The sequence below is a fragment of the Nesoenas mayeri genome, assembly GCF_963082525.1.
Source record: "Nesoenas mayeri genome assembly, chromosome: Z".
Lineage (NCBI taxonomy): Eukaryota > Metazoa > Chordata > Aves > Columbiformes > Columbidae > Nesoenas > Nesoenas mayeri.
Genome location: NC_137542.1, coordinates 56,948,495 through 56,975,953, shown reverse-complemented (window position 1 = coordinate 56,975,953; position 27,459 = coordinate 56,948,495). Strand labels below are relative to the sequence as shown.

At 41.3% G+C, this 27,459-nt stretch overlaps 1 protein-coding gene across 3 annotated transcripts in view; it reads left to right on the top strand.

Moving 5' to 3' along the window:
* Positions 1 to 242: 242 nt before the first annotated feature.
* EGFLAM (EGF like, fibronectin type III and laminin G domains) overlaps positions 243 to 27,459 on the top strand; it is a gene marked incomplete at both ends in the record, with an annotated part of 75,903 nt that continues 48,686 nt past the window's right edge. For 2 of the 3 annotated variants that reach the window (XM_080362380.1, XM_080362379.1), the window contains 4 exons: positions 243 to 351; positions 19,024 to 19,136; positions 21,122 to 21,205; positions 22,972 to 22,998. In XM_080362380.1, the coding sequence (XP_080218506.1) occupies positions 243 to 351; positions 19,024 to 19,136; positions 21,122 to 21,205; positions 22,972 to 22,998 (333 nt within the window). The remainder of the gene's footprint in view (positions 352 to 19,023; positions 19,137 to 21,121; positions 21,206 to 22,971; positions 22,999 to 27,459) is intronic. The other variant, XM_080362381.1, reaches the window with a different exon arrangement.

Genomic DNA, 27,459 nt, shown 5'->3' with positions numbered 1-27,459 from the left:
CCCACGGGCGGTGGTAATCCCATCAAAGGCCGGACCCAGCCTCCTCCTCCCTTCTCTTCCTTCCCTCCCCGGCCCTGCTCGGCGCGGGTACAAGCCCAGCCGCTCCGCTCCGCGCCGGCCCCAGCCCAGCTCCCCGCCCGCCTGCCGCCCAGACGGGACGCGCGGCGGCGCCCCTCGCCCTCGCCCGCGGCCACCGGCCCCCACCTCCCCCGCTCGGGTGGCGGCGGGGGAACGTGGCGCACATGGAGGTGCTGGGCGGCTGTCACCGCCACTGCCTCGCCTGGCTGCTGCTCCTGGCTTCGTGCATCGGGTGCGCCGCGGCGCCGCGGAGGAGCATCCCTCGCCGGCAAGGTAGGGCGGGCGGCAGTGCCAGGGTGGGAAGACGCCCTTTCAGAGCCACGCTTGCACCCCGCAAAGTTTCTCGTCCCTTTATAACTGGTGTTGCTGCGGGGTGGGTGAAGGCTTCAGTGTGGCAGGGGGAGCTCGGCTGGCCGGGCAGTGGTGGGGGGGCAGTGCCCGACGCCGGCCGCTCCTCGGCGTTCTGCCGTGGGAAGTGAACTCGTCCGTGAGCTCCCGGGGCGGCCGAGATGCCCAGCGAGGTGATCGCTGCCCCCTGCTCTTCCCTGCAAGACCATGCTTCGTCCTCCCACCCACGGGTGGGAGAGGATGTCCAGGCATTGGCAGGGAATGTGCCATTGGCAGCCGTCAAGTTGGAAAATCGGTGTGCGATCTATTTTTTTCTGCCATTTTCCACCCGATGCCGGTGGGTTCACTCACGTTACAGACCAGGACCCGAGTGCTGCTGCGGAAGGAATTGGCAAACTTTTAATCCTTTTTTCCTTGAAGCCCGTAACCTGTGGTGCTGTGTGAGCAGAGTTAGAAGCCAGGTGGACCTCTGTGCCAGTCAAAAGGTTTCTGATCAGCAAGGCTGTGCTTTGGCTGTGACAAGTTGTGTGTGTGGTAGTGAACAGCGTAAGACATAGAGTAGTAAATGTGAAAGAAAGGTGGCTAGGGAAGCAAAACTTTCATCCAAAAATGTAGTTATTCTGTACCAAGTGTGACATGGGATGCTTCAAGGTCCTGCTTCTGTCTGAGAATTACCCATGATCTGCAGGAGAGTTTCTACTACTGTCAGGGGTTTTGCACATTGATCAAGGTGGTCCTTAGTGGTTGAAAGTTAAAAACTGGGACTCTAAGCAGCTTTTGCAGGCATTGCAGTCTGCAGTGTATGAAACAGTAAAATGTAAACAGTGAAATGGGATGCAGTGCATGGTGAAGTTTGACATCCTGCATACTTAAAAAATTGTGCTAAGAGAAAATACAGGCCCAAAACTTTCTCAAACACTGGGAGTGTCCTGGAGTCTTTGAGGCCAACACTGATCTTTATTCCTAACTTCACCAGGATCAGATAAATGGAAAAAATATAACAAGTTTAGTAAATTATGTCAGTTCACAAAGTGTTTGTAGCTTCAGACCCTTTTCTATATATTCCAAAGTGTTAATCTATTTGTATTTCTGCATTTTTGCTGTTGTTGTTGGTGGTGGTTGGTTTGTTTTTAATCAGTATTGTTCATTCTTTTGCTCTTGTGAGTAAAAAACACAAATGTCTGTACAGTTGGAAACTTAATACTTAAATACAGCCTGAGCTTAAAGCCCTTACTGGACAGATGGCTAATTTTACAGGTTTGACCTTGTCTCTTAGGGATCTAGTCCCATGATCCTTGGTTATCATAATAGCTACCATTAAGTACTGGAGGAAACGGGGCAGACAGGTAGTTGTGAATGAGGTGATCAGTAACTTGCATTGAAATACTAGATATGTGAAGTTGGACATGGAAATCTGTAAATATTTTTTAAAGATTCCTGTACCATACTGGCATACTTGTTTCTCCTAATCATGGCAGAATGACAGACCTAGGGAAAATGTATTTCTGTGCATTAAATTAAAAGAGTTTAAAGCTTGGAAACAAATTGTTTGTAGTATTGTGGAGTATTGTGGATAAATTAATATGCTAATATTACATTTACCTTACTTTTGTTAGTTGCATATTTTATGTTCTTATATATATAAAACTTATGTTATTTCAAGTTCACTGATGGATTAAATAATTTCTTTTGTACTTCTTTGGCTCTGTAAGAAGTAGCCAGTTTTATATGGGAACAATTTTTTTCAGAATCTGTGAAAACATTTGAAAATCCACTTGTAGTGAGATTTGAAGAGGGAAATCCCCCAGAGAGTTTATGTGCAGTGTTATATGATTTAAATCCTATCTACATTCTGCCAACGGCTATTGAAGCTGCAGGGCTTCCAATAATCCCATGTCTGGGTCCCTACTGTGAAATGTTGCTGTCAGAACACTGAGAACAGGTATAGTTCCAGGTAGTTCACAGCTCTCCCTTGTTCTGCAATGCATCACATGCCAGGTGGTTAAGAGTGAAAGGGAACTGTCATTTACTCACACTTCCAAAATTAATGGGTGAAGAAGAGATAAGATACTAAAACATTCATTAAGATTTTTTTTTTCTTTCATTTTGCCCTTTTAATAGAAGTCAGACTTGTACAGAAATTGTTACTGAGGTGAAATCAAAAGGCTATATTGAGACAGAACTGATAAAACCAGTTCATCTTCAATAATGGGAGCTGACGGGGAGGTCTTCTGGGTCTGAAGAAAAAAACCCTGTCAAATGCATCTCCATTTTTCCCATTTTTTTGTTCAGGGCTCACCTTACAAGGATCATTTTTGTAATCCCCAAAAAGCAGCAAAGTGAGAAATATGTCTGCAAAGTTAAAAATAAGTAGTAAAATGCCCACAAATGCAATTTCTTAAATTAAATATCAGGGGAAAAAAAGCCATCATGCTCAAATTTGAAACATCCTGATGACTTCTAAGCTCATTTGAACATTTATTTACAGTTACATTTGCTGGAGACAAGAAAACAGGATGACAGACACTTTAGGAAGGGCTTAAAACAAATCCTTAGACACTGTGTGGTAAATTGCGTAGTTGGGAACAGATTAGGCTGGGATTCTCTAAATCTTGTACTCCCAGAAGCTGGCACTTGTGTTGCTGCTTCCACATTGGTTTTTTGCTTTTGTCTTATGCAAAGACACAGATTTTTGCCACTTCTATTTCAAATTTCAGTCAATTCATTGAAGACTGGAAAACCTAAACCTAGGTCCCAGTGTGCAATACTAATGCTTAAGTAAACACAATAATATTGCATTTTAATTGTTCTGTGATTTTAGAGAATTATAGGAGAAAGAGATGACCACTTAGCCATTTTCCCATGGATGTTCATGTTGTGAACTTGTTGCACTATGTTGCATTGTTCCAGTTTTAGTATCAATGTAAAGTTCCAATGCCCTGTAAAAAATTGAAACTGTTGAGCTAGTCTGCACGGAGAAAATAAAATATTCATATCTCATGCTTTGGAATCATCTTCATTTATGTATATGTATATGTGTATGTGTATGTGTATGTGTATGTGTATGTGTATGTGTATGTGTATGTGTATGTGTATGTGTATATGTATATGTATATAATGCTTGTCAATTAATATAAAAAAAGAATTTGGCTTGTATTCTATTCTATTTACCAGATGTCCATAATAGTAGACTTCACTGGCTTTGTGTGTAAATGCAGGAGGAATCAGACCTGTTAAAGTATGAAGAGTTTACAAGAGTGTAGCACTCAATATCAGGGCTAGATTTTTGGAACAGCCCAGCTCCCTGGTCAGCACTACAGTAATTTTCTTCTTTTTTCCAAAGAACTTGGCACTGCAATTCTTGAATTCTTTAGAAAATCTGACTATAATAAGAGCTGCTGGATACGGAACACTTTTGAAAGTGTAGACCTCTCTAGGTGTCAAAATAGGACAAACTACCTTGAAAATCAGGATTACACATACGGAAGATGCAGCAGTCCTTGGGAAAGAAGGTGCTTAATAGAGTTTTTTTTGAACAATAGAGTAAATTGTAATTCACTGCCATAATAAATCCCATATGTAAAGTGTGCAACAGTGAGGTTGATCTGCTGCTGAATATGAAGTGTGTGAGAAATGGAATGAGTCTGAAGTTGAACGATTTCTAATGCAAGGGTTGCCAGGCTGGCAGAGATGGTGTGTATCAGTGAGCTAAAACTAAAACAGAGATGTGAATAATTTATTTTGGGGATGGTTATTTTTTTTTTTTAATTGTTTCAGACACAGGCCAAACATGGGCTATCCGATGTTTGATGCCTTCAATGACAATAAAATCAATTAAACACTGATTACATTTGCATTTGGTGTTTATCAAATTTGGGTGTAAGTTGTGTCACAACACTATATGACATTTTCATTTAGATTGGACTCACTCTTGCACCTCTAGGGTCCATACGCTGGTAAATCCTGAGAGCACCACTCAGTGCCATCACCACCTTGTGCAGATACAAGCATTCCCATAATGCCTTCTGGAGCAGCAATGGGAATGGACTAAATTATTTCACTTCAGCATGTTACCTATTATGTCACTGTTAGTCACTCCTTTGCAAGTATGTTTTCGATTTTAGTTAGTCTTACTCTCAGCAAAACAAGTTGTGTCCTTTCCATGCTGAAGTCGTTATCTTCCTCTGTAAAAAGAAACTTGCCCTAAATGTTTTTCTTGGGCACCATTTTTCCAGTGCCCTCTCTAAAACTACTACACAGACTTCCACCAGTGTTCAGAAAGGTACAATTAGCCAAGAAGTTTCAAAAAATTGGTGGAATTATACCTATAGCAGATATTGGGGTTGCCAGTGATGCTTCAGAGAAGAGGGATTGTTTTGCAGTTAAGGCACTAGAGTGAACCTTGGGAAATTTTTGTGTTCTGAGGCTGTCAGAGACTTGCTTTGAGGTTTTGCCAGTCCTTCCCTGACCAGATTTTCCATTTTCACAGTGGGGTAAGAGTGGTTTTATGCTTTTATCCTTCTCCAACCATGCCATACTAGACAGTACTAGGACTTCTGTAGGGTACTCAAGACAGCTCTACCCCAATTTTAGTTAAGGCTTCTGTGAGTGGCAGGGATTCTGAGCATCAGTCACCCAAAAGACACCCTGAGGAGCAGGAGAGTACCAGAAAATGTCAGTGGATGGGTTCTCTTCAGTGCCCCACAATTTCATCAGTTAGCTGATAGTACACTTAGGAGTTTCCTGTTCCTCAAATCATGCTTATATTGGTATTCAACCTTATGCCTGATTCTGCTTCTACCCCTTTCATGTGGTCTTACTGAAAACAATCAACCCACCCCAAAATAAAACCCAAAACAAACTAAAAAAACCCACCAAACAAACAAAACCAAAACGAAACAACAAAAAAAAGAAAATAGGTGGCTAACATTGTTGCTTCATAATGGATACTTAGGACTTAAAGGACTTTACACAGCTTTTGTGCCACAATGAAGTAAAATACTAAAATAAAAGGTTATAGAAAATTTTTGTCATATTAAAAATTTATCAAAATATATAAAAGGTGCCTGACATCTGAGTAATTTACCATGAAGAGATCTTTGCAGACTTTATTATTTCTTATATTAAAATGTGTACACTTTGGTGCTTTATTTATCAGTGAATGTGCAACAGTGGTCTGTGATCATGTGATAAAAGACTTTCTAAACTGTAGGCACACAGGAGACTATTAGTGATGTGATCTTGAATAAAATTTCCTAGTGTTTTTTTGTGCAAATGAATGATCTGCCTAAAAAAACCCCCACATAACAGAAAAAAACCCAAAACCTGTTCTTCATAATTAATTTCAACTGAAGGGAAATACTTTTGTATAAGAATAGGCAAGATTTTATTTCCTTTTATTTTGTACTTTTAGTGAAGACGCTTAGACATGAAAATCAAAATAGTTATTTCATACAACGTGAACATCCAAACCACAGCAAAATATGAACATTATTTTTTCAGACTTTGCAGAGTTGCTGAGCTGAAAACAAGCATGGCTGAATTCATCTTTGAAAGTAACTGCTGTAGGAGGGCACGAACGACTGAAAATTGGAGGCTTAGAGGAGAAGCTCTATCACAACAAGGTGGCTAACTGAAACCTAGGTAATGATATGGTTTGTGGTGATCCATAAAACTCTCCAGGTGAGAGGCGTATAGTGTGAAAGTCCACACCAGTTCTACTGAGCACAGGGTAACTACACCCAGGAGTAAGGGCTACTCATGAGGCAAGTTCATTATGTCAACCTCCAATGAAAGAGAAATTCACAGAATATTGACCCGGGAAGCCTTTTATTCAAAAAGAAGAGAGCAGCTATGATGCCATGTGAGAAACTCTTTGTTCTGTTAGTGAGAAGCTGGCCATGTAATTGGATGGTCAAAATACACTGACTTTGTTTTCTTAAAAAGATATTTCATTCAAGCCTTCCCAAAAGTTATGCTCGATAATTTTTAGACCTAGAAGAGATAGACTATGTGCAGGCTCTAACACACTCTGCACCTGGTTTTCTCTGTGTATCACCAAGTGGTGATGGGGTGTTTTTCCATTTATATATATTAACCTTGTAGTTAATAAACACTTTTAAAATAACAGTGTAGGTAGCAGCCATATCAGGAGTATCTGTTCTGATAAAAAGACGCTGAGGGGTTCTGAGTTTCCTTGTGTCCTCAGAGGATAGTCACTGGTGTAACTCACACAGAGAGATCTCTAAAGCTGGAAGAATGCCAAGTCAAATTGTTCTATGCACCTCTCACTTAAAATTGTTGGCACCTGTGAAAATGATGGTACAATCAAATATCAACACCTGTGTACATTTGAAATTTGCAATTTGAATGATCATTCTAAAATGAGGGGAAACGAGCATCTTGTGAATGCTGAGCATGCTTCTTTAAAATAGAGAAATAATTCTGATTCTTCTAATGTGTCAGAGGTATTATTGCACATACAAAGGTTTAAACCAATACTGTGTTGCCGAGCTCAAAAATCTTCTGAAAAAATCCTAAGGGTAATGATTATAGAGAATTTTACTCAAATTAAATTATTTTGAGCATGAGAAACTTCATGTAGAAGATCATTTAGGAAAAAAAATACGGAACAAAACCTGTCAAACTGCAAACAATGGAAAGTAAGCATCTAGGACCAGAACTTTTGTGGTTAAATTAGAGACAGCAGAAGCCAGAATTTGTTACTTGGAACAGAAATGTTTCAGCTCTGTTTTATATTCTGCTTTCTGGATAATCACAGGAAAATAAAACATGTTTCTAAAAATAGACAGGCTTTTAATGAAGATGACTATTTACAGAGGTGGTGACATTGCAGCTCATACTCCAGCCATGAATACAGAGACCAATGTCCTGCTGACATTTTTAATTCCTGTTCCCATTTCATGACAGCCCTATTCCTGCGTGAACCCATTGTGTGTGGGTTGCTACTGTTCTGATCTTAATTGAACAATTATAATCACAGCGCTATCGTGTGGTGAACTGTACAGTCAAGAACTGCACTCTCCCTCTAAGGGACTCAGTAGGCTGAGATGAGAGCATTCAAGCCATTTACCTCTGTGGAGTCATAAGGGATCATTTGTGATCATAGGGAGGATGGAAGAAACCTGCAGAATATAAGGGGAAGAAAGCCACTGCTAGACAAAGGACCAGGCAGCACCTAAAATGTGCTGAAAGGGGACAGGAAAGAGATGTTTTACCAGCAGATGCCAAGAGAAAAGGGCATGGCTTGCATGGTGAGGCAGCCCTGGTAAGAGTTTGGGCCAAAGGGTTGAACTCTGCAAACTGAAATGGATCAGGGAGTGCTTTGGTGGATGCTAGCTTTGTGGACATCGTAACTCCACCTGTGTCATTTGCTGCTTGTTCCCTTACATATTGGGTCTTTATTTATGCTAAGATATATTTCTATGTCTCATTGCTTCTTGCAGCAGAGAAACTTTCATCCCTCCCAGTCATTCCCCCAGCGTTCACATCCCACTGCTTGCTCCTGGCTCTTTGGAGACACAAGCCCATGTCCCACACTACATTAGTGTGGAGATTCAGGTTTAAAAAACACATCTATTTCTGTCACTTAATAGAGAAAAATAGTTTCCTCTGTGGTTTTTACTGGTACTACTGGTGAATGAAGAGACTTGCTGACTGCAGAAGGTAGTGAAATTATCCCATTTCTTACAGAGGAACTGAGTCAGAGAAGAATTTCTTGCTACTTGAGAAGATGCTAGATTTCCTCCCTGACCTGATCTTCAGCAGCCTTCAGTAAAATCACAATTGCAAGTTGACTGGTTTCTCCAGTCAAGTCAGGATCACTGTGCAGGGGCAGCCCTGGTGAATGTCACTTTGCAGCAAAAAGGTCAGCAGCATCCTGGGCTGCATTAGGAGAAGTGTCGCCAGCAGGTTGAGGCAGGTGATCCTACCTCTCTATTGAGCACTGATGAGACACACCTGGAGGATCTGGTCCAGTTCTTGGCTTCCCAATATGAGAAAGACATGGACATGCTGGAGCAAGTACAGCAAAGGGCCACAAAGATAATTAAACACTAGAGCATCTCAGGGACAAGGATGGGCTGAGAGGGACAGTTGAGCCTGGAGAGTAAAAGAGTTGAGGTGATCTTATCAACGCGTGTAAATATCTGACGGGGGAAGTAATGAAGATGGAGCCAGGGTTTTCTCAGTGCTGCCCTGTGACAGAACTGGAGACTGTGGGCACAAACTGAAAACAGGAAATTCCTTTTAAACATAAGAAAAATATTTTTTACAGTGAGGATGACTGAGCACCTGCCTGAAGAAGCTGTGGAGTCCCCATCCTTAGACACATTCAAACCCCAACTGGGTGAAGTCTTGAGCAATCTGCTGTAGTTGAGCCTGCTCTGAGCATGGATTTGGACTTTGTGATCTTGAGAGGTGCCTTCAAATCTCATCCTCTCTGTGATTTTTGCAAAGTACCACATGTATCTTTTGAAACTGAGTATTTGGTGGGAGGTCGCTACCATTTTGCGTGGTATAGCCGTATGAGGCCTGTGCCAAAACCTTCGGGATAACCAACCCGCACATTTATTTGTGTGGTACTCTCTGGGGCATGACTGGATCATTTGTGTCCAACAATAATGAGCTTCAAAACAATTACTCAGGACTTGTAGGAATTGTGGGAACCTAAGATGCTGCATGTCCTGTCCTCACCCTGCACATTTGTTGCTTGTCACGTGGCCAGCTTTGTCCTCCTTATACTTTATTTTTTGTGTGTGTGTCTGTAATATATGTGTGATTGTCAGGTTTTTCTATATTACTGCTTTTTTGGAAGCTCCTCTTGAATTTTTTTTTCTTATACCAAGTAAGCTATTTCTTCAAGACCTCAGTTTTACATTGTATATCAGTGAGAAATAGATTTGTACTAGATAAAGCAGAGAGATTCAGAGACTTCAAGGACAACATTTTTCAAGTAGCATGAAAAATTTCGCCATGATTCCCATTGAAGACAATAAGCTTTGGAAAGCAAACACCTGGAAAATATATACCTAAGTTTTATTGATTTAATTTGCTTATTTGATATTTTTAAATCTTAACTACCCTTTTTATTTATATATTTTATATATATATATATATAATGATCTGTATTTTTTTATAATAAATATAAAGTCTTCAATATGTGGTTCTCTTATGTATTTTACCCATGTTATAGATGTTCAGAAAATACACGACGCTGGCTTTTATCCTCTTTTTTATAATTTCAATTCAGAATCATAATAGCTTGCTTAGTAGAGTTTATTTTCACCGACAATGCCTAAGACTCAGTTAGGAACTTTAAGCACTGTGTCATCAACTTGGTTAATGTTTTCCTGTTTCTGCTTCCGGTAGTGTTTGGAGTAACATGTTTTCTGGAGCTCCTCCAGTGTTTGTGCTTCCTAACATTTCAGATGCATAATGTACGAGAGGAAAGAGAACAGCCTTTTTTATTTTTTTCCTGGTGGAAGTGGGTTTAATTCTCTTATATGACACACAAATCTGTGCAAAAGAGGAGGGAGAAGCCCCGGGGTAGGAAGGTGGAGGTAAATGGCTGGAGGGAGAGGGATGGAAGAGTTGTGAGGTGGCAGGGCAGGAGAAGGCATGAGACCTTGCCCTTGCTGTTCACAGTGAGCTTCTGCTTCTGCTCAGTGGTAGGATGAAATTGCACCTCTGGATGGCACAGTTTTCCTTTGGTGCAGAGTTTTCTTCGTGGCTCACCGGGTCTGTCTCACCTGGGCAGCATGTGCAAACCCACTGGGGTGCCTGGCTGGAAAGCTGCTGCTGGATGTCAGCTGAGTGGCTTTTTAACTTATTGCTGTTCCCAGTGTATTCCCAGTATAGAAAACCATGTAGGGAGACAGGGTTGGAGGGTATGCCAGGAAATGCACTTGGCATGCTGGTTCATATCCACACTGTCCTACTGATGATTGAAGCCTGTTGCACAGACATGCTAACATGCTGTTGCTTGTTTTCAGCAGCTTTCTAATACCTACTTTAAACATTCCAGAGATGTTTTTTTTAATATTACTTGAAAACTGGGGAAGTAGCCGATGAGAAGGCAGGCGTGGATGTGGCAGCAGTCAGGGCCAGCTGCAGTCTGCCAGCCACTGGACACATCTGCAGGTCCGAGCCCAGCCATGAAATCCCAAACCAGGAAAATGTCGCACCAAAGCAGGCTGTAGGCTGGAGCAGGGAGCCCTAGTGCTTCCTCTTCTCTGGGAATAATGGCCTGGCTACTGTTTTCCTCTGCCAGGCCAAAATGCTGAGGAGATGTCAGGAATTAGGGCAGACATGCCCCAGCAATGGGGCCTCAAAAAGTGAAGCACAAGCCTAGTTTTAGGGATGCGAGCATGAGATTTTGATTCAGGCTTCCAGGAGTGCACCCGAGATTATGCAGGTGGAGTGTCTTGGTGTGGCTTTTTACAGACATCTGTACAACATTTGTACTGGAAGTGGAAAGAGCTTCCACGAGGAGAAATATTTCACCAAGTTATCTCAGGTACAGTGTACAGCACTTGTGTTAGTCAGACTGCCCTCTGATCAGTAATTACTGAAAACACAAGCCTGTAAGACTTACCCAGATTTTCCTTATCGGTTCTTCTTGACAAAGGTAGGACAGGTATAAACTAGACCTTTGCTCAGAGACAATGACATCCCCTGCTTTAAATAACCTTCAACACCAGGATTTCCCCAAAAGTAGTTCCAGTGTGTAACAATCCACAGCTTTAAGCTTTTTTTCTGTATCTAGGTCTTTAAAAAAAAGCAAACAGTTTCTGCGTTCTCACAACTGGAAGTCACTGTGCAAAGCTCTCCTCCTTTCTCCCTTCCTTCTCTGTAGAGTCAGAGCCTTCCCCACGTGCAGAGCCTTGGTGTGGGGGAGTGTGGGGAGGAGAACGGGGCTTCCCGCCTCTGTCCTTCTCTTCTGCAATCTGCAGGGCCAAGGCAAAGCAGGAAAAGCCATGATAAAGTCACCACAGACATTGTGCCTATTTTTAATGGGATTCACTGTGTTGCACTCTAGCTTAAATGCTGAGCTTTGCCTCCTTTATTCCTCTTCCTTGGGCTATAAATACCCCAGTGACTGTCACCTCAGATGTACCCGGGACATATAACACATGCTATATACTGCATCAGAAAGACATCACGTGGGTCTGAGCCCACTATTATTATAATATTGAGGGTTGGTTTGTTTGTTTGTTTTTAACTGTGTTTATCGTAGTATTTTTAAAGGACTAGTGGACTCTTTGCTAGCCTTTCCAAAGGTTTGTGCACTGCGATCTGGGTCACAAACTGTGATGCCTCTATAGGGCCATACTACCTGCAGTCTCTGCACCCATGCTCCTTGTGGCAGCATGCAGGTGATCCAGTGGATTTCCTCTTGTCAGGATCTAGTGTCCTAACAGTGGTAGGTGATTCATTCAGGGCAGTAACTATAAAGATTTCTCATTTTTTTGTTGTTTTCCATGTTGATGTTGCTACTCAAGGTGCAGGACAAGGAGACAGAAGCTGAGATTTTCTAGTTTCAAGCCATTGTCCTTTGTAGCTGCTGCAGCTGGGAGATTCTTACTCTCTTATGTACCACTGCTGAGCAGGTGGAGTTGGAAAATACTTCAGAGACCGTTTTTTATTTAAGATTTCCTGACCTCTTTCAATTTGTCATGTTGTCTTCATTCCACTGTGGTGTATGCATAACATCATTCAGCCTGTAAAAAGAAGGGAAACAAGAAAAGACCCTGTCACTGTTTATTGTTTTACAACTGCAAATTTCACCCGTATTTCAGTGAGAGGATTAATGTGCCATAATAAACTTTGTTTCACCTGCGTTTCCACTGAGTGGACAGACTTTATTTATTGAAAACAGCTTTTTCAATTATATAATCCCGTTTCAATATTTTTTTTGTTTGTTTGTTTTCAACAGATTAGTGAATTGAATCAAATAACATTTGAAACAAAAGAAATTCAAAGGAATTTCTCTTTCTGGAAGACTTTTTTTTGGAAAACTTCAATTTAGAATCAGTTTGAGTTGTCTTTCTTGAAGTTGTTATTCCTATTTCCTTATACTGTGACCTGTTAGTAGTGACAGCTGGCATTTAATCAACAAATTTCTCTTGCTCTATGGGACACAAATAGGAGACATATCAACAGGGAAAATAAGCAGCCCTTCAGTTAGTACCTCCTAGCTGTTACCCACAAAGATTTAGAAGTAAAACAATGAAATAGTTTTCTAATTTTGTTGACCTATGTCTTATTCATTGTTAGTTGTAATACACAATAAGTAGTATAAATATTTTAGTTTTCCAAACCATAAATTAGTAGAGATGAAATGAATAATCTGGTTTCCCTTAAATGAATTACAATATTATTGCATGTGGATTCTACCAGTTGTATTATTCATGTATTATTTCAGGACCTGTAAGTACCTGTGACTACTGTATGCTTTGAAATGTTATAAACATCTAAAAAGGAACAATAAGATGAAATGCAAAATGTAATTGCAAGTCTAAAATAAAATATTTCAACCCAAATCCTTTCAGATATTCTATCCATGAATAGTTTTTAAAAATGCTGTTTTCAGTCAAGGTTAGTTTTGTATAATTTAAAATTTAAATCAATTTTGAAATTTCCTCAAAATAGAAGTACCAACTGTGATGAGCTTTACCCAGCTCATCCAAAGTGCTTCAGATTTGAAGCTTGAGAACATAAAAAAATATATTTGTTTTGAAGTTGAGTTTTTTTCGATAACTATTCATCACTGTAGAAAGATTTTGGGGCCATTTCATGACTGGAAGGAGGAAGGAATTTGCCTGTGTCTGCAGTGGCAGTTTTCTTGCAGTAGCTGGAGGAAAGAATCAAGTTTAAGTGGTTCCTCCTGAGCTCTGCATGAGGCCAGCAGGGTTAGGCTGGGAACAATGGGTGGGTTAGTCTGAAGTGTTCCCGTTAGGTACTCAAGCAAGCTCTGCTTAAAACCGCAAAGGTAGACATGGAAGTGACACCTCTGCTTGTAGATTCGGTGATGACAAGGATTATCCTGAGGCATTACTACGTCATTGACTGTCACGAGCTTGGGATTGTTCCCAGGAGGCACTTCGCCTGTGGACACCCTGATGGTAGCCTGTGGGTGCTTCTTGTATGGGCAGAGGCTGTTGTATGCACAGTGAGAACCACAACAGAAATTGTACTTGTTTTGATGGAATAAGCTTTTTCACCATTTTTTATATGAGTTGCTTTTGTGAAGCAAAAAATTAAATAATGGTAATTATTTTAAAATGGTAAAATTAACCCCAGCCTAGGGAAAGGGCTCATCTATTCTTCAGCTCACCTTGAGAGCTTGTTTTGTGACTTCTTTACTGGTTTAGCAGTTTTTGCAGAAAAGTAAACAAAGTGTTGCCAGCTCAGCATTGTTTATCTACAGTGGAATCCTCAATAACTGCTTGTATTTGATATACTTTTAGAATATACAGTCATGTGTAAGAGTGCTCCCCCTTGATTAATGGCTTTCTTTGAATGGGACCAAAGTAATTACCTCCATTACCAGTTTCTTTAAGGAATTTAGACAATGTCAAAATTTTTGTCTAACAGGTCAGATAGAAGAATGACTGTGTTTGTACAAAATGTGGCATTTTTATTATAAGCTGGCTCCTTGTTTTTACAACGAGAGCTAATGTCCATACCTTTTTAGGCATTTGCAGATCCAACTGCATAGGACATCTGCATGTGGGATCATCGGTGAGGCAGATCTACAGAGTATGTTAAAGTGGTAGATATATTGCACCTCTTTTATTTATATACCCTTATCCAGCAGGCTGCAGGGGGTAACAGGCTCCATTGTGGGTTTGCAATGTGCATGGTGCTACCAAATTAACAGAGATTTCTTGCTGAATTTTGAGAAAAGAGGTATTTCTGACCTTAACTGTAGGGGAAACTACAAAAACCCAAAGAGTTTTACCCTCAAAAATGATTTTTATTTCTTATAGTCTAAACATGACCTTTGACATAAAGACATAAATGTTTCAACCAGTTTTAATATCCATTTCTAGTGTGCCTAATACATGATCTGCCAAGTCTTGCAAAATATCTCAAGCGCATGTTTATCTCAAAAAAATTTGTTAGTAGAACAGCAATATGTATTTCAAAAGTTGTGATCAGCTGGCAAACCATTTCAAAGCCATGTTATCTTCTGCCTCTCAGTGGTATAAACATTGCTTATATCAGATTGCACAGCCACTTCCTCATAGTTGCAAAGGGAACGTTCAGTCGAAAAATGGAAATTTTTTGCTTTCTGCGGGGTTGTGTGAAATTCAGATTCTGGCGACCAGAAATGACTTTCAGTCCCCAGATGCGCATCAATAAGCTGCAAGGTCAAGAGCAGTGACACTAAACTGTGGGGACGGCCACACTGCTTGAGATGCTCCTCTGTGCCTTGCCCTCTATACTCCCCAAGAAATAACTCGGTGTGTGGAGGAGGGCTGGTCTAGGTTTTCCTTTTTCTCCTCACTCCTGGTTTGAGCAGGCAGCAGTGTGGACCCTGCAGGGTGAGCACCATGTGCTTGCTCGTCATGCAGTTTTGTCATGGGAAAGGATGCAGTGGTACAGCGAGCAGATCCTGTGCAGCCCCCAAACCATCGCTTGACCACGGAGCATCATCTGAGTCTGCCCATGAAGACAGTGCCAGGTGTTGCTGGAGCTTATAACTGGTTCCCAAGCATGCCTCTTGCCACTGTCTTTGTAGTGTTAAGGAAATTCCCTTACTTTTAGGGAGAATTAAACAAGGGTGGTGGAGATATCAACATCTCTGGCTCCATGCTCTCATTTTCCATGGCTAAAGTTAGTATTTACTCCTCCAGTGGTAATCTATAAGCCAATGTATCTGAGGTCGGTGTTTGGCTTTCTGTATCTCTTTCATCATCTGTGAACTGGAGAGAATAGTGTTTAGTAGGACTGGGTAAATAATTTATGGTGTAGCTCCTTGTTAAACAGATATTGCCTCTCTGTTTACAGATAGTCTGCAAATGGAGTGTGGTTTTTTCAAATTTGTTTGTTCCAAATTATTCAGCAAATACTTTATGTAAATAATTTTATTGGGCTATAGTGCATTTAGAATATGAATTTGAAACACGCCTTATATTTGTCATTGCTGGTTAAAATTTTTATTTCAGCAACTATGCTTCCCAGCGAAGTTGTCTTACAGAGTCACCCCAGGAAGTAATACAAGGATGGCATAAATATGTTAAGAATTAATGTTTAGGGGGTATTTTTTTTCCTTTACTATTGTTGCAGCTCTAATACTAATCTGCCTCACTGGATATTGTGAAGATTGGAAAGGTGTTTTTTGAATGTGAAATGCTGCCTAAGTAGACAGTGACATTCCAGCCCTGGCTGCTCTTTCCTTCTTCTCTTTTCGGTAGCAGGTAGTATGTGGTGGTGTATGGTACAACTACTGTTGAACATGGGGCAGGAGCTGAGCAAGCACAAAGTGCTACTCTGCTGTGCTCAGCACCCCTGAACCAAGCAAGGAACCATGAGACTAAGTCTGTGCTATAATAATAAAGAAAATATTTGAGGGTCCAGAAAGCAAGTAGCATGGCATCGTTTGGCTCTTATCTGTATGACTGAACTCCTTTCCTTCCCAAAAGATGTCCATACTGACTTAAGGGCATGGTTTGTGAACTGTACTATGTTCCAAACCATGCCTGGGAGACCTTTCTGGGAGGCTGAACCTGTGCCACAGACTGCACAGGCACTATGGATGTGTGAATGTCCTTGTCTTTGGGTATGTGGTAGTTTCCAGCATCTCAGGAACATGTTTAAAAGCCTATAGGTTGCTCAATGGCATTGCTCAAAGTAGTAGGTTGTTGTTTGTTTACGGGAGGATCCACTTAGGATGTGCTTAGCCTCTCCATGCTGGGAATTTTTTTAGGGGAGAGTGGCTGAAGCTTTAGGTGTAGGGACCAAATGTTGAGAGAAGTAGCGTCTCTTAAACTTATTTTGTATTTTTCCTTGAATGATTCCACCTAGCACTGCCCAGGATTTCTTTTGGCCTTGAAGAGAAATAAATAAATAAAAAGAAGTGCAAAACACGGAATCATCAGTGTTAACCAAGAAGCATGGAGCCCGATTGGCCACACTTGCTTGCTCAAATTGAGAAACATAAACCAAAAAGTTTCCAGCAGTGGAAAAATGCAGGGTCAATTAGAAATGAACCACAATATCAGTTCTGCTCTTATTTTAAATACTCAGGTATTGATGCTGATAGATACTGTGCAGAATTTGTGACCTATTAAGTTTTGTATTTAGCTTCAAATCAAATATGTTAGTGGATGTGACAAGTATAAATCTGATGTAGGCTTGCTTCATAGTTAAAAATTACCTTTACAGTAGCTTGTTTTCCCTCGATTTTTTATCAGAGGTAGTGGAAAAAAAGGAGGAGGAAAAAAGGGTTTTCTTAGTCATTACTTAAAATTTTCATAGCTAAGGGCATGTGAAAACCTAAATATAGTAAAACTTAAAAATGAAGTTGTTTTTAAAGTGTTTGAATCAGTTCTCTGTTGCAATTTTTCATTGGGTGGGTTTGGTTTCAAGAGGACAAACATTGGTGGTTTGGTGAATTTGTGTTAAAAATCTTGCTTGGATTACAGTATCACAGTATCACAGTATGTTTGGGATTGGAAGGGACCTCAAAAGATCATCTAGTCCAATCCCCCTACTGGAGCAGGAACGCCCAGGTGAGATCGCACAGGAACATGTCCAGGCGGGTTTTCAATGTCTCCAGCGAAGGAGACTCCACAACCTCCCTGGGCAGCCTGTTCCAGTGTCTGTCATCCTAACTGAGAAGAAGTTTTTCCTCAAATTTAAGTGGAACCTCTTGTGTTCCAGCTTGATCCCATTACCCCTTGTCCTATCATTGTTTGCCACCGAGAAGAGCCTAGCTCCATTGTTGTGGCACTCACCCTTTATATATTTATAAACCTTAATAAGGTCACCCCTCAGTCTCCTCTTCTCCAAACTAAAGAGACCCAGCTCCCTCAGCCTTTCTTCATAAGGGAGATGCTCCACTCCCTTAATCATCTTTGTTGCCCTACGCTGGACCCTCTCCAGCAGTTCCTTGTCCTTGAACTGAGGGGCCCAAAACTGGACACAATATTCTAGATGGGGTCTCACCAGGGTGGAGTAGAGGGGGAGGAGAACCTCTTTCGATCTACTAACCACCCCCCTTGTAATACACCCCAGGATGCCATTGACCTTCCTGGCCACAAGGGCACAGTGCTGGCTCATGGTCATCCTGTTGTCCGCCAGGACCCACAGCTCCCTTTCCCCTACACTGCTCTCTAATAGGTTGTTCCCCAACCTATACTGGAACCTGGGGTTGTTCCTGCCCAGATGCGGGACTCTACACTTTCCCTTGTTAAATTTCATCAGGTTATTCCTCGCCCAACTCTCCAGCCTGTCCAGGTCCCGCTGGATGGCAGCACAGCCTTCTGGCATGTCAGCCACTCCTCCCAGCTTAGTGTCATCAGCAAACTTGCTGATAGTACACTCAATTCTCTCGTCCAAATTGTTAATGAATATACTGAATAATACTGGCCCCAGTACTGACCCCTGAGACACTCCACTAGATACAGGCCTCCAACTAGACTCCGCACCATTGACTACCACTCTCTGGCTTCTCTCCAGAAGACACACTCCTCTGCCTGCCCATTTCTCAGACAGTAAATGTAATTGCTAACATGTTACTGGAGACATGGAGCTCAGGATTTCCTTCTCCCAACTTTTTTATTTGCAGTAGTTGAATAAGCCATTGTAGTGAAACACCAACCTGTGCCATGGGAAGAGAAGGAGACAGGTAGGTCAGTGAGACCAGTATAGTGGAGTGTAAATGCCCTCCTCCTGTTGCAGCTGGTGAGGTACAGCGTTGATCATGGTGGCACTGAGAGTCTGTTCAGGAGCAGGATGGCGGGACAAGATCTGATCACCATAACCTGGGTCCAGAGAGGGGTGGGCAGGAAATGAGGGGTTCTTCATGTTTTTCTCATAAGGCTAGATTTTTTGTCTTAAGTCATTGTCCTTCCCATCCATAGCTGTCATGCAGGAACTGAGATTGCAGAGGTTAGTGGTGATTGCTTCGGTGGCACATCAAGGCATTTTTCTTGGCTTGTGCCAACGCTGTGAAGAGCTGAGGAGAGGAAGTCATATTTTGGGTTTGGTCTGGTTCTCCTCACACTGGGGTGTTGATGTTGGATGTGGAGCATGTTGTGGGGTAGCAGGTAAGGGAGAGGCTGTAGATGTCCGTCAGGTGTCCTCAGCTGAGCTGATCAACAGCTCCTTGGCACTGAGAGAAGGAATGTCCCCCTTCGCTCCCTCTCTCCTGAGATCCCACTGCTGCCTTGGAGGACAAAAGTGGAGAGAGAAAGGTACATCCAAGTAAATGAGTAGTGGGCTATGTTTGATGGTTTGTAATGAGGGCAGCACATGTTTATTCTTCTTCAAATACATACCTGCCAGGTGGTTAAAGGAGAGGTTTTATGGCCTGTGGCTTCTTATACAATGTCATTTTGTTTTAAGCAGATAGACTGGGGCCTCCTCTTGATATACTGCTGGATTCACTGAACTGTACAGCGCTCAGTGTGCAATGGAGGATGCCAAAGCAGCATGCGAGCACCATCACAGGATATACAGTAAGTGATCCTCTCTGCTGCTAGCAGGGGATTGCAATACCCTACATGGCCTCAGACTGTGCACATAGCATGGTGAAGTAAGCAGGAGAGACCACTCTTGGAACAAATGGTGCCATTGCCCAGAAAGTGGTCAAGGGACAGTGGGCTTGAACAGATTGAGCTGTAACTTTAAGAAGTAAGCAGTTAATTTGCTAGAAGCAAACTATGATAGGAATTTGGGTTGGATGCCAAGGGCTTCCAGTGGATATAGATTGCTTTTCTATTGTGGTTTTCATACAAGGATCTTGACTCTCCCTACAGCTGATAAAACAATTGAGCAGTGCAGGTCAATATTACGCTCTGCAAGGGAGGGAAGATGCATGGTGATTGCAGGGCTGTTCAGATCCTTTGACTTGTACTTCCAGCCTGAGGATTGCTTTAGCAGGAATAGTTTTTCCCAGCTACACCTCTAAACTTTCCCAGACTGGCAGCAGTTACAGGGGAAGGAGAGTTTCATGGTGTCTCTTCCCCGATAGCTACTGTACTGCATAGCATATCTGGGAGCCCAGCCACAGCCTTAAATATCAAAAGGGACTTGACTTTGTTTTCCCCTACCTCAGTGGTGAATTTACCTTAAAGAAGTTGTGTAATTTTCCTGTTTAACCCAGAAATTTTATGGGCGAGTATCTGACCCCCTCCATTCCTCTCCCACGTTACCTTCTGCCTTTCGGGCAAAACAGAGTGGCTAGCCTAAGCTAGATACTGTGTTTTAGTGTGCAAGCAGAAAAACAGAGAGCACTAATTTGCCACTCATTCATTTCTGTTAGGTATTGCTTTAACAGGTATTCCCTGGCAATGAAACTCAGTCCCAAAGTGGAAGTTAGTCAGTGAGGAATTAGCAACACAGATGTGGGAAATCGATTAAGAATTCATTGTTTTGCCCTTCAGCAAAAGACAGCAGTTTTTCTTACCATTTTCTGTGGAAGGATTTGACTTTTCCAGAAAAAAAAAAATACAAAATTTGGTTTTGCATAAAAAGGTGGGAGCAGAAAGTTCCTGACTACCTTTATTATTAGTGTGTGCTAAAGGAGAAAATTCATGCAACAGATATTTCTGGTATGCGTACCCCTTCATCCCATGGACTTGTAAATGACACTAATGCAGCCCAGCTGTAGGTTTTTTTTATTGTTATTAAAGTGGTTCTAGTCTCGGACATCGAGAAGTACTTGCTGTGTCCAGAACCTGCCTCATCTGGGCTCTGTCTTTAGTTGAGTCCATTCTTGTGTGGAAAAAAAAGGTGCAGTTAGTAAGTGGCCTTTCTACAGGTCATGATATTTTTCAAACAGTTGCAGTACTTTATAGTCAGAAGTCATAAACAGTTTTCACTGCTCATGCAGTGCATCAAGCATTCAAGCCCCAGTGTGGTTTTAAGCCCTGAGATCATGTGTGTCATGATGGTAAAACCTATGACAAACAGCATTGATAGTGCTGTACCTGAACCGTCTTCACTTCGTATTCACTTTTGACCCTCTGGCATCTCAGGATCTCTGTGCACAGGAAATCAAACCCTTCCTGGCTCATTAGTCTACAGTACACAGAAAAAGGCATGGAGAGACATTTGTGATACAGCAATTTTTATAATGACATAATCATGTGATGTTGATATCTTCCTTATATGAAGTAAAATTACTAACTTGTGCAGGCCAGTCCCACAAATCTTCAGCTGTCCAAGCTGACTGTTCCTGAATGATGCACGATTAAAGTTGTCAGCTCGAGAATTCCCTGAAAGCTAGGCTGTGTTTCACCTTGGTTCAGTATATACACTATTGTCCTTTGGTCATACTGGCAACTTTTAGCAAAGATGAAGGGAATGTTAAAGGGCTTTGGGAAAGGTAGAGGATCATAGGTTCAAATGCTGTCTACAATGTGATAATGCACTTGTTTTTGAGTAATTCTGAAGCACCGATTTATTGCTTTAACCCATTTGACTATATCTTCTTCCAAAGGTCTTTTACTCAGAGGTTGAAGATGACAAAGCAGTTAAACAGCTCTCGCACGATGTTCCCCTAAGTTTGGATATGCTTAGCATGGTGAGTATTTCTTTTCATCAACAGTCAGAGCACTGGAGCAGAGCTTGCAAGTGGGAACTTGCAACTGTCTGCTTGCTGCTGGTTTGTGAATTATGCCAAGGATCCAAGCTACAGATCTGCTCTGAGTATTGAGCAAAAGGAAATCACATTTGTCTGCAATCCTGTCCATTTTTTCCTTGTTGTCTGACTAGTTTTAGCATGTAAAGCTATTGGGACTTACTTGCATCTTTCTACTGCTGACCTTTGGCATCCACTAAAATAGAACTTTTTGATTTTGAGTATGCATTTTCTGTGGACTTCAACACATTGAAAGGGAATTACAAGACTGTGCACAGAGTCACAGTGTCAGTGTATGTGTATTGCAGTGCCTGAGACAGGTAAGTGTGTGAGTTAAAAGAGACACAGTTTTCAGTGTATTTTTGTCTCTATGTGAGTCTATAGCCTCCTGAAATATGGAATTTAAAGTTTAATAGCACTGCCTTAGTTGTAATTGTGTGAGTCCATCTCCTAGAAGATTCCCTCAACTTCTGTTTTGTTTTTTGTTTTTGTTTGTTTGGTTGTGTGGGGGTTTTTTTTTGTTTGTTTTTTGTTTTTTTTTGTTCTTGAAAGCACCACTCCTTGTTTCCCATTTCCTCCCTTTCCTTTAGTTCCGTTTTCTCTTTTATCACTCATTTGCTTTCTTACTTTGCTTTATTTCAATCTCCCCTTCTCTTTCCTCCTTCCCTTTTTCTGTCTCATTTCCCCTTCCTTTTCCATTTGCAAATCAACACCGCTCATCCTTTTCAGTGCACAGCTGAGCAATTAGTCCTGAGATTAAAGCAATTCCTCTGTGCTTCTGGATGGTTTAAATACTGTCAGCATTTAAAGGGTATTCTCAAAACATGCTGCTGCTTCCACAGTGTGGAGAAGTTACTTTTTGAGTTCAGCAAGACAGAGATTTTCAATCCTCTGTTTGGACAGAAAGTGGAGTATTGCAGGCTGGGTGCTGTAAGGGAAGCACTTTCATACCATGCTCTGCAAAGGGCAGTCTGTCCATGAGACAGCAATGTTACCAGCACAGGAAAAAAAGGCTTACATATGTTCACAGAGGAGTGTTGCAGGCTTTACAATCTTTATTTGGTGATCTGTTTTCACAATTCTTTTTTTTTTTTTTCTCCTTATACTCTTCTTAATTTTCCTTAATTTCCTTAACCTTCCTTCAGCATCCCCACCTGATGTTCAGTGTGTTCAATGGCTTGCATCCACTGATGTTTCCTCATCTCTGCTTGGTAGTGCTCAGAAACCTTCTCTGGGAGAAGTGTAAATGAGAGGGATGTTCAGGTTCCCTGCAGTTTTCCATCACTCTCGTTGCCAATTCTGACTCCTGCAGGTTTCTGGGATCATGGCAAATGAAATAAGCCTGTTGCTGAGGTTATATTATTTCTTTACTTATGCATTATTTTCTCCTTTATGACCTTTATCTCTGTATTCCTCACTTGCTGCCTTTTTTTTTTTTTCCTCCCTGAAAAACCATTCTTCCTAATAGTGCCAACTAACATCAAACAGCACATGGGTTTTTTTATCTTAATCATGACAGCAGTAATTCTTAGTCACAGGGAGAATAGAGTCTGTGTCCCCGTATTCACACAGATGGATAATAGCCACATAGCCTACTATATGCTGCCACACTGGCCTTGATTTAATTCTCTAACCTGTTATTTATGTGGTTTTGCCATCACTTTTTAGTATGTTACTTCATTAACAAGTCCTATTTCGCTTTTTCCCAGGGTCAACTTGAAGGACAAGCAATTTTTGTAAGTATTGCTTGACATGAAACTTGGTCGTGGCTGTGTTTACAATGAAATTGAATGTTTCTGACCTGGTCTTTCCACAGCTTCACACACAGAAGTCAATCTCAAATGTTGATTCTACTTGGCACTTATGCAGGATCTTTTGTAGTCAAAATGTTACAAATAGTAGCTGAATCTCAAAATCCAGAGGCGAAAAAGGCAGACACGAGTAGCTTCTCCCTTTTTAGCAATGGATAATTTTTTCTATTGTTTATCAAATGTGTTTATGAATGGCTTGTTTGCTGGAGGAAGTTTGTGTAAAAAATGAGCTATATCCAGGCAGTGAGGACTTACAGGAGACAGGGCAGACACAGAGTGACATGGAAGAACAAAACAGTCTGGCAGTGGGAGAGGGGACAGAGAAGAAAAACCTCAGCCAGACTTGCAAAAGCCTAGGAGGAGGAACGCAGGAAGAGACCAGCCACAAAATGCTCCGGAGGAAGGAGGGGGAGGCGAACAACTGTATAAAACAGGTTTGAAAGAATTACCAACTCTCTTAATGGCTTTGCAGCTGGTGAATTATTCAGAATAATTATTTCCAGTCCTGCACTCGGTCCAGTCTGCTTCCTATGAGCAGTAAACAGATAAGGCGTTTTGTGAGGGGCGAAACAGGCAGGAGGTGCTTGGGTTTGGGTGGGATGAAGGCAGTGATTTCAGTGTTTAACTGAAGTCTCTAACATCAGGAACCTCCTGCAAACTTTTTTTCTCTGAGGTCTGTTCTAGGAATGAAGGAATCCCACAAAGTTGGTGGATCTCACGTAACTTTCATGGTCTGAGTTAAGGGAACTTTGGCTGGACTGTCAGAATCTGATGTTCAGATGGGACCTCGGGATGCACTTGAACCAGGACTATCTGGTTTGATTGCAGCTGAGCTGAGTCTGGATTATGACATTTTAGAGTTGAAATTCCATGCTGGGCCCTTTCTTTCTGCTGATAAAAATAACACTTCTGAGGAGTACTTGTGGAGAAATATGACTGACTGGGATTAATCAGCTCCCAGCTGTCATTAATCCTCAGGAAGTCATGTTCTAGTTGAACTGGTTTCTGTCATATTCATACCAAACTCAACAGAAATCTGCAAGAGTTTTGTGGTTAAGTGTGCACAATTTGTGTTTCCATCCCTAAGCCTCCTCTGCTGGTGCTAGGTACGACCCTGCTGCCTTCTTAGACGCTTCTCTGGACCATGTGAGACTGACAGAGCAAGAGCTGAACTGGGTCACCTGTTTCTGTGTATGTGCATGTGTGCATGTGCCTGTGCATTACCAAAGTTGATAATCTATTATAGTTGTATTATGTCATCTTATAATAGAGAACATGTTCATTGAGAGCAGCCAGGAGAAGTGCAGATGCAGTACAACTTAATACGGCAGTTGTTCTACTGGGCATAATATTCATAAAGTTGAGCATAAATATTTAAAAAAAATAGAAAGCAAGAAAAATTAGCAGGCTTTAGAGGTGGCAGCTTTTAGGTCAGGCACAGAGCCCTGGAAAACAGTAGTGCTCCCTATCAAATCACCAGTACAAACTGGGGAGTGACCAGCTGAGACCAGTAGTGCAGGGAAGGAGTTGTCAAGGGATCAAGTGTCGTTAAACCTGGCTCAGTTTCTGCAGCTGTGCTATTATCAAGTTTCTTTTGTTTGTTTGTTAGTTTGGGTTTTTTTGTGTTTGCTTTTTTTTTTTTTTTTTTTTTAATTAAACCAAAACAAAACAGAGAAGAGATTTTCTTTGGAAAATAATTTATAATCCATGTTTCTGTGAGCTGGCTTACAAACAGCCTCACAAACAGTTCCAGCACACTGTGTGGCAGGGCAGGGCAGAGTATATGGTTTCTATGTACACCTGACTCCTCTGCCACAGGAAAGGCATCGTGTTACTTCACCCCATTCAGGAATGTGAGACTGTAATGAAAATAATGAACGTAATTTTGCAGGGTTTTAGCAAGAGTGTTGTGTAAGAGAAGAAAGTGAGGTTGGTGGGCAGTAAAGCCTCACTGGCAATGTAATGTCCAGTTTGGGGTATCATTTTTCAAAATATAGAGGCAATCCAAGCGGGGAGAAAGACTACAGAAATTATGGGGAGCTAACTGTTTCACATACCACCTAAATTCCTTAGCTCTGGGGCCATTATCTTTCTTCTGGGGTGGAGAAGCTTAGGTTTAAGACCCTTCTCCCAAATATATGCAAAAAGAGAGATTAAATATGTACTCACAGGCCCATGGACAGTGGGGTACAATGAAAGGTGTTTCTTCTCCAGAATCTCATTTGAAAGTGTTCTAGTTGATGTGGGTATTCCCTAAGATTGCCATGGGCCAGGTTAGCTTGATAATGTCCTGAATCTTTACCTATTCACCAATGTCTTCATCCTAGAAGGTTACAAGACACTTGATCTCAAAGATACTATGTGTCCAACAGCTGTGTTCCTGGAGATGTCATTGTTAGAAAAAAGCAGCAGATAGCCATGTGTGTAAGGCAAGAGGGCACCTTGCTGAGGTTTGAAGGGTACATATGTTGAACTTTAAAGCTAAGTAGATATTAGGACTTTGATCTTAATTCGACTTGTAGTCAATGAGATTTGTTCTGCTTAGTTTATTGTAGACTTGAGTCTGGAAGTAATAATATGAGGCAAGTACATCAATATCTCAGTCTCTGCAGCAGCCAAGTTCCTGAATAGTGTGAAAGCAGTAAGACATATAATGAAGGACTTTTTCTTATAAGGATGCATGTAATAAAGTGGGATGCTGGCAGGAAAAAATGCACACAGTTTAAATACAGACAGACAGTATTTATGGCATAGAGGAGGGAATGGCAGGAGCAGGATCATCAGTGCTGTTTTTGGGAGTAGATGCTGGGTTTTCAGCAACTGGCTTTTCAGATCACATTTTGAAAGAACTCAGTCTCTCAGCTGCAAGACTGAAAGACTCAGGTAAATCATATTATAGAATCACAGAATGGTTTGGGTTTGAAGGGCCCTAACAGATCATCTAGTTCCAATACCCCTGCCATTGTAAAGAATTTCTTCCTTATGTCTAATTTAAATCAACCCTCTTCCAGTTTAAAGCCACTAAATCTTTTGGTGTGAGTGTTCTTGCTATCTCTCTCTGGGCAGTTACTTTTCCAGCATTGTTATCCTCTCTCTCAGATGAATCCAAATCATTCAAACAGATCATGGGTGAATGATGGAAAAACAGGATAATGGTCACGTGGTCCATGTTAATAGGAAATCAATGGTGGAGCTCCAAAACTGTGGTTAGAGAAAAGACAGATGGCAGGGTGTTGCCAGACAGTGTTGTAGTAATAAAGTAAGTTCCCCAAAGAATAGACAAAGTTTTTCCAAAAAACAGTCATAAGGAAATTTAGCAGTTAATAAAATTTTGGGATTGTTTACTATTTTTACTGCAACTGGAAATGCAGATTTAAGGTCTGTTCCAGCATGAAGAGAAAGGAGATTTATGCTTTTTCACATGCACTGTGAATAATATTTTTAATATGAGAGAATGAAAAACAGAAGAAAAATCTCTGCAAAAGAGATTTTTGTGTTTTTTTCCACACCAAAGCAGTCTGTGGTGTGGATCGCAGTATCTCTATTTACTTGTATATGCTGTCAGAATTTATAAATCTGGAATTTGCATCTCTCTACAGATAGGCTGCAGTAAAGAATTCTGAATTTCTATATACATGTACATATCATCCATTAAAGATCAGATCTAAATTTCTGAAATTGATCCATGATATGTCCACCCAACCAGTGATAAAATGGTTTGGTGACATTTGCTAATTTCTGGGAGATTTGAGCAGGCTCCTCTGAACAGTATTCAGCAGCACAAGCTCTTCAAGTGGAGGTCTGCATGGCCTCCCTTATAGTAGCTGTCTGTGGGTTGCTCTTTCTGTGTTTATGTCAGAAGGACAAATAAAGGAAATACTTCAGGTCACAACAGTTAGCTAGATTAGGAAAACTGTGAGAGGTAATGGGACTGGTTTCTACTTCATGAGAAATGAAATATTATCAGTTCACACTGCAGCAACTTGCTTCTTTCTCAGGAGTTTCTACAGTTTCTGGATTTAAAAGAAAAACAAAGAAACTAATAAACAAACAAACAAAAACTATTAAAAAAATAAAAATGCACCAGACTGATACCAAATGTCAGCAATAGGCTCAAGGGAGGGAATAGTATGTGACTTTGACTTCGCCAGCAAATGCACACAGTCTGCAACCTTGTGAGTTACACTGAGAAATGGGCCCAGGTCATCCCTGTGGATTCCCCTGGGGTGAAGCTGCAGCTTGAGAGGAAACATGTGGTGCTGTGTTTGTGTTTGTTGCTTCTGAGCTGGGCTGGAGACAATCCTCCTAGGAGGTTACATGGAAAATGCTGTCTAAGGTCCATGAATCCCAGCTCACAGTGCTGTCCCCAGCTACATGAAACAGATT